General features: G+C 39.4%; 1 protein-coding gene across 1 annotated transcript in view; it reads right to left on the bottom strand.

Annotated features, from left to right (window-relative positions):
• VTI1A (vesicle transport through interaction with t-SNAREs 1A) overlaps positions 1-15,810 on the bottom strand; it is a gene marked incomplete at its 5' end in the record, with an annotated part of 98,648 nt that extends 82,838 nt beyond the window's left edge. The window contains 3 exons of the mRNA XM_010148491.1: positions 4,815-4,925; positions 10,254-10,312; positions 15,602-15,810. Of these exons, the coding sequence (XP_010146793.1) occupies positions 4,815-4,925; positions 10,254-10,312; positions 15,602-15,810 (379 nt within the window). The remainder of the gene's footprint in view (positions 1-4,814; positions 4,926-10,253; positions 10,313-15,601) is intronic.
• Positions 15,811-16,428: the final 618 nt, after the last annotated feature.

Here is a 16,428-nt window from a genome sequence, read left to right as displayed (position 1 = left end):
TTTAGCTCAAACCGGAAAGCTAAGGAAGATTCTGGCCATAAAGACACAGACCATTAACTTGCCTTTTGACAACTCTTGTTCGTTATGCTCACACCCATATGAATATTTGTCTGGGTAGGCAACTGAACCTGCAATAAGGGCAGCACTATTTGCGAAAAAGCAGCCAGAATATAACTGACAGAGCTGTAGCAGTTGTTCAGGTGAGCATCTGGACTCAGGTGGTACTTCAGAGTTGCACAAAAGAGCTAACTATCAAATGAAATTCCACTGCTTATCACCTTAGATGTTTCTAAAGCCTCACAGGAGTTGCCACTTTAACAATGATCTTAAACAGAACCTGCAGGAGGTATGAGATGTGAGTATATATCTCCACTATTGACTGAACTGAACCTATTGTTAAATGCCAAAAATTTTCAAATGTTTAGACAAGATTTGTGCAAGTCTATATATCTATGACTCCTCACCCTCTTTTTTTTTTTCTTTACTTTAACTTAAAGGTCAGAATAACCAAAATTAGTACCAATTCTGAGTCTTTAAAGGAACGAACACTGTCTCTTGGACTGATAACAAATGATACCTGGAAAATTTGCCTCTGTGCTGCCATGACAGATTAGGAACAGTTCCTATGCCTCATCCTTTATTTGAAGATTGTGTAGTTGCCATTTTTGTAATAGGAATATTACTGTGTAATACGGCTTTATTGGATTTTTGTATTTTCCCATCATTTTGAATGCCTCATACTTCAGCCTAAGCTTTTCAGGAAAATGCATGTGTCTGTTTTTGGTTTGTTTTGTTGTGGTTTTTTTGGTATTGTTTTTTTTTTTATGGTGCCCTGGTCTTGAGCCAGCACATGGAACCCGTGCAGCAAATACAAACGCTAGCAGATAACGACACATTTACTAAGTTGATATAGCTACAATTTCACATGACCTGGGACAGATTCAGGTCAAACTTCTTATAAAACCTGATAAAACCTGCAAAGCCTTTTACCACTGCATATCCCCACTGTTTAAACATGACTGGCTATTTTCAGGTTACAATTAACAAAAAATGCTTTATTTGTAAAATACCCCAAACAATAGCTATAGTCCCTGTAACTAAAAGACTACAATAAAATATAAGGGGTTTGGCACTCAGAACTTAGTTCGTGCAGGCAGTCACCACGGGCATTCGACATCTGCAATAGTCATAACCAAAATATTTACAAGCTTAAACCACAAAATAGTGCATCGGTCGGTGCAGGGAAAAAAACTGCTCATCGGAAGGTTGGTTTAAATTTCAGGAACTCTTTACTAGGTGGTCCCAAGACCTTAGTCAACCCAGAAGGCCCAAGTACGTGGTCTGCAACTCCACTTGGGGCCACAAGATAGCGCCATTACCACAATCTTTGCAGCCCAGCCAGCCCGGTCCGTGCGGGGCCCCCAGAGCCAGCGCAGCCTGGAGACCACAGGAACGAAACGCCGCTGTGAAAATGGGGTACTGGGCATTTACTACTGAAAATAAATCATAAACCCAAGATTTATACCTGCAAGTTAAAAAAGACAACATACGGTTTAACAGACAGTTTTATTCCGTTCTCTTCTGCTCATCACACACAGTAAACAAGCCTCAATCTTAACCTTTCGTGGTGCAGACAGCTTTTTTGCAAAGTACCACTTCATGCTTGCTCTATTCTTATATTTCTCCCCGGGCATCTGCTCCCCACGGATGACTACATAGCAGTGAGGCAAGCACCAGAAACACTGCTGCCTTAGCTGGAGCCCAATACTCACTCTGTTCATTTTCCCCGTCCCTATTCACAGTGCTGAAAACTTTTAATGACAAAACTGAGCTATTCTTTTTTCCCTTCCCACTGTTTCTCTCCAAGAGGGAGGGCCAAGGTGGAGCAAGGTGCCCTTTTCTCCTCAGATAGGAATTAATGCAATCAGTGGGCTACCAACTACCCGTGTGGAATAGAGGGTGTGGGGTGGATGTCATTGCCTCCGCACACGCGTCTGGACTGCAGAGCACTGATAACTAACTACCTGTGATCATAACTCAGGGTAACAAGGCTTAGCAAGGAGGGGAAATAAATCTCCTATTTGCAACTTGTTCCTCTTTCATTAGTAAGTTATGAGATGAAAATGCCATGTTTGGAGTAACTTTTCAAAGTACAGCTCAACTAACCTCAAATCCATATTTTTCAGAATATACTTCTGGCATAGTAAAGTGCATAGAAAAAAAAAACATTAAATATTCATTAGAGATGCCACAGCATGTAGGAAATAACATCAATGGTCCAGTCTTCTGCCATTTTTACACACATTGCCCAAGATCAAATAAACTCACAAATTAGATATTACATGTCACAAGTAAACCCTAAATGTTGTCCATCTATACTGTCCAAGTATGGACAGTCTACATACTTGACGTTTCCTTCTCCTAACTTTTAAACATTTTGCTGTGCTGCTGTTTCCTGCTTGGGTGAGGGCAAATTTTCAAGATGCTATAAAGCATGCAAAGAACGAAAAGCTCAAAACTAACATTCATTACGATAATATAAAACTACCAATCCACTTCATACTGGATATATAGAACTTACTGAAAAAGACTGTATGTGAGGTGTATATTTTTTGCAATTCATCTCACTGAGATTATTTCTCTGAAATGAAACACACACTCAAGACAATTGAGGAATGTCCTCTCCTCAGTGCACACACTGCTTCATACAGGAAGAAAGGCCAAGCCAAATACAGTGGGATATAGCTGAGATTCCAACTCTGTTCATAAAGAGCAACACAACTTTGCAAGCTCACATCTGTGTGCCTCTTGGAAGAGCCAAGAACTCTGAGCAGCAAACCTGTAAGCTGATCCTAACCCAAAACTGCCAGTATTGTTCCTAGTTAAGAATTTCTCTTCATCTATAAAACCGAATTCATTTTAAAAGTACTTAGAACTGCTTTCCCTAAAGGCCAGCCAAAGCTTTTCCATAAACCCTATTTACTTTGCTTACAGTCAAACAGGTCACAGCTCATTCAGGGCAATATTCAGGCAGAACCCCCAAAAGCACTTTGAGTCAAAATAACATTTCTTTTCCTTCCTCATCTCACCTCTTTGAGCTCACAAGTGAATAATTTTGTTATATAATTTCCAACAAGTTGCTATTAAACTGGAGAAAATATTTTCAACCCCCTTCCCCATACGAACTTAGGAAAACTTAGTTGTAACAACTCTATTTTCTAGATAACTGAGATTTTTCCAAGCACAGCTTCTGTTTTCTTTCAGTAGTTTGCTTAATCCTTCGTAGTAGGATTTCAGGAGTACTGAAAATCCTTTCCAGTAGTTTGCTTAATTTTTTCCCTTGACCTTCTGCTGAATGCCATTCTTGGGTTTTGGGCTGTTGTTTCTTTCCCATTATTACAATCTGTTCCTTCCTCCTTCTCATGTTGTTTTTGCTCCTTAACTCTGAGCACAAACAAACTTACATTGTTTCAATCATGTAACTCCTAGTGCTCTGACAGATTTCTTCCACACACACTCATTTCTCCTCTTCCATAAAAAGTGTCCAGTCCTGATCTCTCCCATTCCTTATTGCCTGGGAATATGGAAGTACCAATTACCCCCTTCTGCCTACACAGAGAAAGAAGCCAGCCACAACTACATGCTGACAATGAATTCTCCCACATCTGAGAAGGTAAAAAGCATCCATGGCTGGTCCAGAAATTGCTCTCTCTTGGAAGCCGCTGTTTAGCCAGTGGGGCCATAAGCACTTCCTACAGGGGAACGGTATGAGATTGCCTCAAAATTTTGAGGCAAGTCTTTTCATCCTCACATTCCTTAAACTTTACAAAATTGCAACCATCTTCTAACTAATACAGTTTTGTGCAACCCCTCAACTTGGCAGAAGCACAAAGGAGTGACAGTCAGCTGGATTTCCTGGCTGCAGGTATAAACATTGACTCTCCACCCTGAAGGAATAAAATGCTGCCAGCAACCCAGGAAAATTCACAGTTCCTCTGTGAATAAAAAAATACAGCCACTAGTTATTTCTTTCTCCCTACCCTGGAGGAATTGAGCTGCTGCCAATTAACATAGCATTTTCCTACACTTTGCAATCCCTTTGAACTTTTTCAGGATTTTAAAGGGAACAGTTTTGTCTCAACGTAAATCTATTCCGTGCAAATCCTAGTCACAAAAAAGGACTGGTAATGTAGCAGAAGACCCAAACAAGGGAATGTTGTTAGTTTGCATCCATTACTTGAAAAATGCAGTATTTATAACCGATTTGTACAAAAGCCAAGAAGATCTAAACACAATGGAAAGGAAATCACAGAGACTAAGAAAGGAAGTGCACATGAGATAAACTACATTCAAGAATTCCATGGATTGGAGATTATATTGCTTTTCATGTTACTGCCCACATTACTATAAACGGTATTAAACGAACCATTATTTTCCACTCAGAACATACTTAAATTATAAGCTAAGTATAAATTCTGCTGTTCTACCAACCATTCCTTGAGAAATAGGATTAAAAGCTGACTATTATCCATACAGCATGAACACTCACAATGTCTAATGCCACAGAAACAATTCAGATCCAGAGCAAAGGAACAGAAGGCTAGCAATTTGAATACTGGTATGAGACCACTAACAAAAGGAAAAGTCTCTCTTCTTCAGTTTGGTTTTCATCTGTCAATAAATACAGCAAGAAACATGCAGAACTAGTGCCTCACACTAGTCAAAAATACCCCTTCTGCTGCCTGAATAACTGCATTATTATATAAAAAAGGCATCTAGGAGAGTTTTTTAAATATAGCATGTTAAAAACTCACAAAGTCAGCTTCAAGTTTTCCCATTTCTTGTTTGTAGCTTCTCATTCGACTGCTGTACATTCCTCGGCTTTGAGGTGGGATCTCTCGAACTTCAAGTTCCATCTGCTCAAGCTAGCAAGTAAAAATAAAAGAGAGACATGTAAATCAAAAGCGTAATTACAACAAGGGTAAAATTACCTCAATTGTTCACAAATACTAAGAAATACTCATTCTTTATCAAGAAAAATGTTGTTTATTCTGCAATATTCAAACAATTTATAAAAATATTTAGACTCTCTTAAGCCCACAAACAAGCAACAAAACTCATATTATTCGCACTTAGAAGGAATGATTCTAGTCAAACATTTCTAGATTTCAATTCCAAATGTGATGAATACATTTTATTACAAAAAAATAGTAAAACTGAGGTTAAAAAACTTCCAGCAAATGAGCATAGATCAGAAGAAAGCCTACCTCCATCTAGCTCTGTGGTTTTCAAGACCCTTGGCTGAACAAGGCATTTTATTTATTTTGATATGAACAAATAAAAATACATATGCATATGTGTATATACATGTGTATATATATGTACATATATATACATACATACTTGTCAAGTTTTATTTGACACTAGGCTCTATGTTTAATAAAATAATAATTCTTCTTTTAAATACCACTTACCCAACAGAATTACAAAGCTCAAACTGACTGCCTAAGACTACATCCTAAATCTCAGTGTAGGTATGTTGAATAGCTGAATATCAGGGCTTAATGACAACAGTTTATAGCAGCCTTCCAATACCTGAAGGGGGCCTACAAGGAAGATGGGGGGGACTTTTTACAAGGGCCTGTAGTGACAGGACAAGGGGTAACGGGTTTAAATTGAAAGTGGGGAGGTTTAGATTAGATATCAGGAAGAAGTTCTTCACGGAGCGGGTGGTGAGGCACTGGAACAGGTTGCCCAAAGAAGCTGTGGATGCCCCATCCCTGGAAGTGTTCAAGGCCAGGCTGGATGAGGCTTTGAGCAACTTGGTCTAGTGGAAGGGGTCCCTGCCCATGGCAGGGGGGTTGGAACTAGATGGTCGTTAAGGTCCCTTCCAACCCAAACCATTCTATGATCCTATGCATACTGTTCAAGAATTTCATACAGTCAAATGCATTATGATGTCAGAGATATAATCTATCTTTCAAAAGCTTTTTCTGTTTATTCTTGCCATGGAGAATACTGCGGGGCCTGAAACACAAGACTATGGCACAGAGGTACAGAAAATCAAAAGGGGTTATAAAGTAGGGCTGAGCTGCCTACTAATTACCTGCCCACTGCGTCACGGAGCCTCCTCTACATGGTGCTGCCAGGTTGGGAATTCTATTTTGCACAGCTGAAGAATCCCTTCCCTACCTTTTAAAATCATTCCAACTTCCTATAGAAAGATAAAAGAATACCTCTCCTTGGTTGCTGTAGGCACCTGAAACAAGATTTATTTACTCACCACCTACTGATCTCAGTTGAGCAATATGGCATTGGAACAGAAATGCCTTTCAATTGGGGTCCCAAGCTACTGGTTACAGGTCTTTGCAAGGGACAGCTACACTTTATTCCTATGTAATCACTTGCTTACACTTTGAAATTTCACCCTCATATCATAAGAAAAGCATCTGAATTTAATCAATGGAATTACTAGATACTCAAAAGTCATTCCGCCTGATCTATTCTGATTATACAAAATGATATTCAACAATGAACTGTTAAGCACACTTTAATTAAATAGTCAGTAATGAATTGAAACATACAAAGCAATTTCTATTTCTAGACAGTTCTTTGGCTCAGGCTGAACTTTACAAAGGGGATATTATAAATTAAACTGATAGCTGGAATTAATAGCTTATTTCTTATCAATTTCATCTCAATATATGTGATTTAAAATGTTCTATAAACATAGAACACACCCCTCTCAGATATATATAATTTAATATGCAAGGTTGGGATAGTTTAATGAAGTCTCAATTCTTATCTGTTACATAAAAATTAAACCATCTCCTAGTGAATACAGAATTTGCAGCAAGGATCAGACCACAAACAGCCCATGAAATCATAAATTGTTTTGGGTTGGAAGGGACCTTAAAGACCATCTAGTTCCAACCCCCCTGCCATGGGCAGGGACACCTTCCACTAGACCAGGTTGCTCAAAGCCTCATCCAGCCTGGCCTTGAACACTTCCAGGGATGGGGCATCCACAGCTTCTCTGGGCAACCTGTCCCAGTGCTTCACCACCCTCTCCGTGAAGAACTTCTTCCTGATATCTAATCTAACCCTCCCCACTTTCAATTTAAACCCGTTACCCCTTGTCCTGTCACTACAGGCCCTTGTAAGAAGTCCCCCCTCCCAGCTTCCCTGTAGGCCTCCTTCAGGTAGTAAATCCAAAATATTCATTCTAAAGAGTCAATATCGGAGAGTGTCACGTCCAAGTAACAATGATGAGGCATGCATATTTGTGCTGACCAATGTTTAACATCTTTTTTGTGTCAGGCTGGGCTGATAAATTTCCATCAGTCATGCAGAAGATAGTGGTCCAAGACAGTGTGAACTTAAACGCAACCCAATTTCATGCAGCTTAGCTTTCAGGCCTCATATTATTGGTCACAAAATAATATTTTTCATACACAAGCAAGAGTAGAGCTAAATTCTACTAAAAGCTACAAAAGTCCTGGCACTTAAATCTCAAAACATCTGTAGAAGCCTGAGTTTACCTCAGAAAACCTAAAAGCTCAAACTTCTGTTACTGCTTATGTTTCAATTTGCCACCACTCTGGTGAAGTTGAACATTCTGACGCATAGCTCTTTCCCAAATTCATAAACCAGGCTGCATCCTTAGGGCTCCTCAGGTGTTTAACCCAGTAGACTTGCTCCTAACAACACCCAGTACGCTCCCAGCACTAAATACAGCATAAAGCAGAGCAGCCACTTGTATTTCCATTCAAAAAAACACAAGAAAGACAGCACTTATGATATCGCTCACTGACACCCCAAAATAAGTCTCTCCTTCCCACAGGAACTTTTTCACATGGAAATTGCTCTCGGTATTGGCTAGCATTTTATGAAACTTGTAAGCTTTGCTATTTTATTCTGATTCTAAAGTCCTGGAACTAAAATAGAGATATTTAATTAAAAAAAATGTGTCTAAATAAGAGAAACAGCATTTGCAACATTAAATTTACATGCATTATTAAAAAGCCAAGTGTCTGGATAAGAATAACCCAGCATTTGCAACACAACAATTGTGTGATGTGTCTCTCGTAAAACATAAAGGCAAATAGCACACAGCCTATTTTTTGCTTAGAAGAAAAATTTCACTCAAAAATGCAAATTCCAGTTCTTCTAGCACATGCTAGATTTTACACTCAAAATGTCCTTAAGGTTATCACACAAACCACGTTTCTTAAAGGACTGGTAAAAGTAACACTCAGACCCTCCATAGGGGATGTAGAACAATGGGATTTCTCTCCAGAGATCTTTTAATCAACAGCTCTGATTTGAAAAGGCAGCCTGGGAGTCTCAACATTTTGGTGTCAGTTCTGCACACAGGTCAAATCAATTACACCAGTGATTTTACCCAAACAAAGCAGACAGTGTTTTAAAACAATCAATGGTTAGTCAATGCAAACAAATTACCTCTACAATAATATTTATAATACAGAAGAGTGTTATTTCCTAGACAAGTAGGAAATAAACCAAAAATCAGCTAAAGCCAGCTTTGACTACTCAAGACAATGAAGCAAACGAATGTATGAAAACTATCAGTAGCAAGGTATTAGGTTTATTTTGATTTCTATTGTAGCCTTTAGTTTAAAAGAGGATCTTTTTAATCAGTTCTGTTATTAGCACGTTTGTTCAGACTGATGTTTAAACCCAAAGCTTGACATTGATCACAAACATGTTAGGTAATTGCTTAAAGCCAATAACTGAATTAAGCACCTGTCCAGCAGCATTAGCAACAAGATCTAAAACAAAAGCATGGAAAAAAGCCAGTACATTAAATAAAGATCATCATTAGGATAAAAGTACAGATACAGGATTTACATTTTAATCTTATGATAAATACAGATTTAGATGATCTTTTTCTGACATTAAGTAGAGAAGCAATGAGACATTGACTCAATTTCTGCTCCTTCCAATCTTACTTTGAGTAAAAAATCAAATTTGAATGATTTTCCATCAGACAACGCATGCTCCAATTTCCCTGTACTGATATGCTTTTCTGCTATGTCCAGTTGTAGTGAAAGGGAGATGAAAAGCATTTCTAGATTTTTGCTTTCTTTCAGCTGTTTGAATATGAAAGTGCCCATAAGGCCTTAACATATCTTCAGAACAATCTCATGAGATGGGACAGTAATTTTACTGTGTTTCTCACTGAGAATACCAAATCAGAGGTAGTAGGTGCTTTTATCATCCACAGGGTAAACCTGCAGGGAGTGATCTCAGATCCAGCTTTCCAGGATACTATTCCCATGCTCTGCTCTACAAGACTCATTAAATTCTTAAACCAAAAGCACCAGGTACATGAACGAACACTCTAGAGACATTTTTCTTCCGATGCCACTTAAAAAAGTTAATTTCAATATTACTGTTTCGTTAGTAACCAATTCATTGATTAAAGTTGCTCAATTATAAGACCTTTCAGGCTTGGAGAAGGAATCTCCTTTCGCTATCCCAACAGTCAGGTTACATTTCTGACACTAGACAGATCAAACTCATTTGCAAGCAATAAACAAAAGCAACTTCAGGCAATGAACTATTGGCCGTGTGGGAAAACGTCAGTCTCAACTGTCACTTTCACTCAGTTACTCCACATCTACAAAACTTTATTCCATCCAGATGGAGGGTATGCCAGGCTATAATGGTAACCAAAAAAAAGTCACAGATGCTTAACACATACTGCTTTCTCTGCCAGTGCAGACCACTAACTAATGCTTGGTTAACACATATGCTCTTCTCGGATCACCAACCCACACTACCACTGCCCCCCTGACCTCAAACAACTAAACATCCTTATGCCTCACTAGCTAAAAAGAAAAAAAGATCTACTGCTCTACAAGGCAATCATTAAATCAAGTCGATAATCCGGGTCCTACAAGAAAAAAAAAAACCAACAAACAGTCCAGGTGTGTAAATATTTAATTCACTTCCTAAAGTAAAAGACCTAACCCACAACCCAAAGCCTGTAGCAGCTGTAACAGCTTAGAACAACACAAACCTTAAATCTCTTAACACAGGATTAACAAAGGATACACTCCTCTTGGGTATTTCATATCCTCAAATAAGAACTATTTCAAAAATATTCTTTCACTTTTAAGTATTTTTTGTTAAGTATTTTTAGGGCATTGTGTCTTCAATGTTACCACTAATGATCGTATTATTTTCCCTAGGAATTTGCAGTTAACACATGAAAAGCTAAGACATACCAGCTCCCTTGCTTCTTCGAGCTGCTTCTCAACATTTGCAACCATCTGCTTCTTCTCATCTGAAATAAAATTGTGAAAACACAGATATAATTGTGCTCTTGACACTAAAGAAAAAATACACCATTTCAAAAGTTTATATGTACCAGTTAAAACTGACTCAAGGTGTTTATTTTGTGTGACATCATCACACACTGTGATACCCGCATCGGTTAAAAAAAAAGACTGGAGAAGCCTTGAAGTTGTCTGCTTTGTTACGCATCACTTTCTAGTTAGGAAAGTAGTTTCAGCTGCTCCAGGTGTAGGAGTTATGCTTCAGCAGGTGCTTGCTGGGTATGTACAAATGCATGAGAAGGCACATACTTAGGCCAAATGGGGAAAAAAAAAAAAAAAGTATGGTTTAAGAACAAAGGCTTATCCTATTTATTTGCAAAATATGAAATGCACAAAAATCAGGAATCCCACTTATAATGATTCCAGGTACTGAAATAAAATGAGGTTTCTATTCCCCTGCTCCTGTGCTAGGTCTAGAATCCTGTTTCTTCTGCTTCAACAGAAACAAAATGAAAGGCCATGGGAAGCACAAGAAAACCACTATCTTCTAGTAGCAGAAAAAAAGGAAATTAGTAAAAAAAGAAGAATTTTTTTAAAATTAATATCAGTTATAAGCTATATACAGTGATCATCATCTGCCCGGTTCCCCAACAAGTTTATATCCCAGCTATAGAGAGTATGTCTGACTTCTAACCTGCCTCTAACCATCCATTCTCAGGCAGAGAATCCAATATGAACCAAGTTTCAGTGTCACATCTGCCAAATATCCCAATTGCTTGACCCTTTGGTTTGTTACAGCATAAAAAGGGAGTTTCTTAGGAATATTCAGTCACTGGATAATAAAAAGTCCCCACAATGCTTAACCACCATGGGCATTCATGGGTTTCAATGCTACCATTTGCATCGCCTTTTGCCCCTCTCACAGCAATGTCTTCCACCCTTCAGACTGTAAACTCACCCATTGTCTCAATCAACAAAACTCTGACCATATAACCCTTCACACCACTGTTGGTTTGGAACCATGAGAACCATGAGGTATCTGTGCTGGTGGCTTGCCTGATGAAGGAGATGAAAAGCGAACAGCACTGGAATATCTCCAGTCATTACTTCACAGAGATCACGATGGCTAAGTCTGCGTTGGCACAAGAGACTTTATTGTGTATCTTCAGACTTCAGTTTTCCTTTTTAGCCTGAATTCCCTTGCTTCTCTTCCACATGATCTCTGTATCCTAGAACTGACAGACTGAAGACTACCATCTGATGAACTCCTTTGATCCTCTGCATGCCACAAGGCACTGAATTTCAAGAGGGACTCTCCTTGTTAAGTGTATATAATTTAGCTTCTCACGGGCTGAAATCCTTTCTTTTTAAGCAAAATTAGTGCCATAGGCAGGAATCAGGGCATGCTGAGGTACCAACCAGAACCACAGCTTCTCCCATGTAAAGTAAAACATGCCCTTAAAACAATCTTCCTTAAAAGCAACAGAACTACTACTGAAAAGGACAACATCACTGCAGTTTTTGGTGAAGCATCCCCAGCCTGAGCAAGTCGTGCTTCAGCCAAGTTCTCCCACTGCTGTACCACAGTGCCCTGCATTGGATTTACAGGGCCCTAGCCATCTATCTTCTCATTACCGAAGATACTCTGCACTCTCATTTAAGGACACACGAACATCATGATCTGTCCTTCCTCAGTTACATTCATTGGAGCTGTGCCTGCAGAGAAGATCAGGTTCAGGATCATCTTTCCACATTTAAGATAAGGCAGAGATCTTTGCAAATAACCAGCTGTCTTCTGAGGACACACTGTCCGGCACATGGCAGATTCACAAGAACAAGTCATATGCACTGGGTTATCACCCAAGAAGCTGCTATAGTACTGCAGAACACGTGGGTAATTCATTTACAGTCCAAAAATAAGACTGTTGTCTGAGGTCCTTCCCTAAGGGAAAATTCCTCTCGGAGAAGCCAAGTTCTGAAGAATGTGTTATAGTCAACTGGAGAAGCAGCAGCTTCCTTCTGAGATTGGACTGGATAAGTGGCCCAGTGCTGATGAGATTAACCTGAAGTTGAGGCTTCGATTCTGCTACATCCTACATGAACAAATCAAGGCCTTTCTGGGTGCCAGCAGTAAGAACTGAACGAGAGTTACGTCCAGCAAAAACATGGTTAGAATAAATTCTTGAAGAACACTGAAGTTCTGAGTAAAGGGAATTCTTCCAATGACACAAGTGAGGTGGTAGCACTTAAATCCCACTGCAAATTAAAAGTCAGAGCTCACCTCTAAGTACTCCCAAGCAGTTTCCCTTCTTGTCCTTGAGAGAGGCACAGAATTTCATCAAGTAAACCTCTCTACAAAGCTAAAGCCAAGGAAAAAGAGCATCTTTCTTGCAAATCTGGAATTCACACTGCCAAGTCTGTTGGATTCTACTACAGTAGATGCAAGAAATGCTCATTTCTGTGCATCACTTTCAGTTCTCTGCTAGCAATGTCTTTAATTCCCCACCAGGTTCTCATGATGGCATCCATGCCAGAAAATGTAATGATGAGTGATTTATCTTCCTAACGTAAGTAATGACCCCCACAATCCCTCCTCCCCCAAAAAAAAGAGGAACTGCAATTTGTTTGACAGCACATTTCAATTCTCCTACTCAGCATGCCAAAACAGGCAAGATGACGATGGAAGAAAGGAAGAACAATGCAAGATATAAAACAACTACCATTTTATTGAAGGTGAAATAAAACTTAAATATAGCAGCAGAAAATAAATGTACTATAGCAATTTCATTATTTGCCTCAGTTTCACTGGATTACAATATCCATACACATTAAGTAACCTGGAATTTAGGGATATAAAGATGAGGGTTGGGGGAAGATATTGCGTCCTGTACAAATTCTGTGTGTATCTGTGATTACCAGACCTATCTAGCACTTCCCTGACCAGAAAGATCCTACACACCCACAGACACACTATGCTACCTTTGGTAGGGAACACTCATTAATACACAAGGTTTGGCTGAAACTGCTCCCGTAAAATAGAGGAGGTATTCAAATTATCTTCAGTGGTCTAGTTAATTAAACTTTAACCCAACTCCAGAGCTGCATTTTAACATTGTCCCAGATCTATCAATACATAATCCCCCAGCTGGTGATGAGAGCGGGTAGCCTCTCTGGGAGCGAGGTCTGCTGACAACAGACCTTTGCTGTTCCTTCACAGGTGGGTGAGGAGGTACATGGCAACATCCCACCACTGTAGCTTTGGAGCTGTATCTTCACGGGTTGCCAGGAAAGCAGCTGAACCAGTTGCAACTGCTGATCCCAGAGGAAGAAGGGGAAGGGGTGGCAGGATCCAGACAGGTCCCTTTGGTAAGCTAAAACAGGCTTATGAAAGTTCAAGTATCACCCACTTTGTTTCACTTTCCTCTCTTCCTCTAGCTGCATCCATGTAAAATCCTGGTGGGAGTATGCTGCCTGGAGCCACTTGCTATAGGACTGCCAATACCTCTAGGCCTGTTGTTATCATCAACCACAGAAACATGAAATGCTAAAATGATGTCAGTCAGAAAGCACTTGCTGGAATGGTTTGAAAACCATTTCAGTTTTATTGCCACAGTCATCTTATTTCAGAGTCAGAATCCCCAGAGAAAGGAGGGCAGAATATCCACAGGATGACTTGCTCAGAGACTGCAGATGAGGTCAGAGAAGCTTGCTGCTAATGTAGTAGGTCAGGACAAACAAGTTACGATCCAATTAAAGATCCTCACGTTGCTAACTATATTACTCCACTGTGTCTTAGCAGCTTTCAGTCTGCCTACTTGATCATTATTACCTTAAATACACTTCCATCATATGAAATAATGAAAAGGAGTCTTCATAACTTTTTTTCTTAATTCAGAATTTATCTTTTAAAGAAAATAAGAAAAACAATGATCCATCAAACATGCCTAAACTTAGACTAGATTTTTTTGTCTCCACATTGCCAGACAGAATGTCCTAAAGAAAATATTGCATGTAGCTCGTATAATTTAACTGGACAAATTGACAAAATATGGAAAAAGACTGGAAACAAAAGTGTTTTTTCTCTTTTGGATAAGGATTGCAAACAAAGAAATCACTTCTGTGTTTGTACACAAGACTCACTTTCTTAAAAGAAACAAGCTTTTACTACATCTTCCTCAACTACCCATGTCTTAGTCACTGTTTTGTCCCCCAAAGTACAGCAGCTACAGAAAGGCAGAAATCTGCCCACAAGTGTAGAAACACAGCACTGGTTTGATCTCACAACCAATGAAGAGATGAAAACAATATGGACCAAGACTGGTAGTCTCATTGCCCTGGAATTGCTTCTTTTCATTAGTACATGCTGAGGAAAAGATTGAGTACCAAAGGGCTTCAGTTCATAGACCACTTGCTACACTGGCAGAGGCATTTTACACGTTCACCCTTTTGCCAGAAGTTACTGTCCAACCGCAGGTACAAATGGAATAACACACTCGTTTCTCTCTGGATTATAAAACTGGGTTCAAGAGGCACATCATAATGAGCCAGACCTGAAATGGAGACAGTTAACTCCAGTACAGAGGTACAAAAGAAAACTGAAGGTGAGACTTTCTTCAGCTAAATCTGTCAAAGATGCAAATACAGTGTTTCGTCTGCCCAGTAGAAAACGCAGGCATTGAATACCAGAAGAACAGCAGCACTCGAGTTTAAAAACATCACGATACAGACACTACTGTGTGGGAAAAGGGCTAAGCACCATCATTGGTACTGATAAAATTCTCTTTCAGATCAAGCAATCAAACTGTATATAAATTTTTGGTCAAATCACAAAACAGATGTTTCTCTGAAACACCAAGAAACATTAATAAAACACATCAGCCAATGATCTTCAATCTTCAAACCCCTGCAGCAGCTCCACAGAAATTCTTTTTAAAAGCCATTTCTCAACTTAGAACACTTTCTTTAATTCTCCAGATGATGTTTGCTTCAACAGAAGACATTTCCCAAGATAGTCTACTGTCCCTGCTGCTTATTGTTACCGTAGCAAAGCGCCTTTGTTACATTTCTTGCTGATCTATTTATGCATTTGTGACAACAGGACTGTTTGTTGAGCCATCATCCTCCTAGAACACAAAACAGCATCAAGTCCTGACAACACCACATGCAGGAACGTTGCAAAAACAATTAACCAGTATTTCTCCAATTCAACTGAACGTGAAGTTTACAGTCAGGAATACAGATCTCCTGAAGTCTAGTGACTGGTTTCTGTATTATGCAGAAGTAGCACAAGTCCTTACACCTTTCATCCTGCTTCTTCCAGCGTGGAGGAAGAAGGCCATCAGCAATCTCTCTCAAATCACTGCTGCTGAAAACTGCCACCTCATGTGCATCTCTCCTCACGTCCCCCTCCCACCTCACAATCCTCCTTTTGAGGCTCTCCCAGCCTTCTCCACAAGAACTAACTGGAACTTCTGGTGATGAAGAAGCAAAGATCTTGCAAATATTCCTATTAAGAAACAAGGGAAAAATGTGTATTTAAAATATTTCTGATTAAAGTGTTCAGCATAGTCAAAGACTTATTTTTTTCCCCAGGTGGTCAAATGCCTCTATTAGCTAAGACTGCATTTGGGGTTTAACTCATACATCAATGTTTTTGCTGATGAAAGACAAAATTGACCTGAAACCTGAAGCAATGCACTCAATCATAAATGTATAGTGCAAAAAGTAGCTATGATGCAAGACAGTCCAAACCACGTATGACTTGCATTAAATCCTAACGTGGAAAAGTCACGCGGAAGTCACATGGAAAAGGTCTTAACTTGAGGCCATTTAGCCCAGTACCACACTACTGGTCCCGCAGGGAACATGTACTCTATGTATTCCTTCTCCTCTGATAGGACAGAAAATTCCAAAAAGAACCTACTAATGGCCATAGAAAAGAGCCATGATTTCAAAACCTGCTGATTCTACACTCCAAACATCTTGTATTTAAGCTCCAAAGTCCCTCTGAGTGAATAAGGGAGACCGACTGAAGGACTGAATAATGGAAATCCACTCTTACTAAATAGAATATTCTTCCTACTACTGAACAGACACTGGTGAGTTCCAAAATCTGCACACTTAG

The sequence above is a fragment of the Eurypyga helias genome, unplaced genomic scaffold (assembly GCF_000690775.1).
Source record: "Eurypyga helias isolate BGI_N326 unplaced genomic scaffold, ASM69077v1 scaffold13610, whole genome shotgun sequence".
Lineage (NCBI taxonomy): Eukaryota > Metazoa > Chordata > Aves > Eurypygiformes > Eurypygidae > Eurypyga > Eurypyga helias.
The sequence above is the reverse complement of the archived record's forward strand: the minus strand, read 5'-3'. Positions and strand labels throughout refer to the sequence as shown.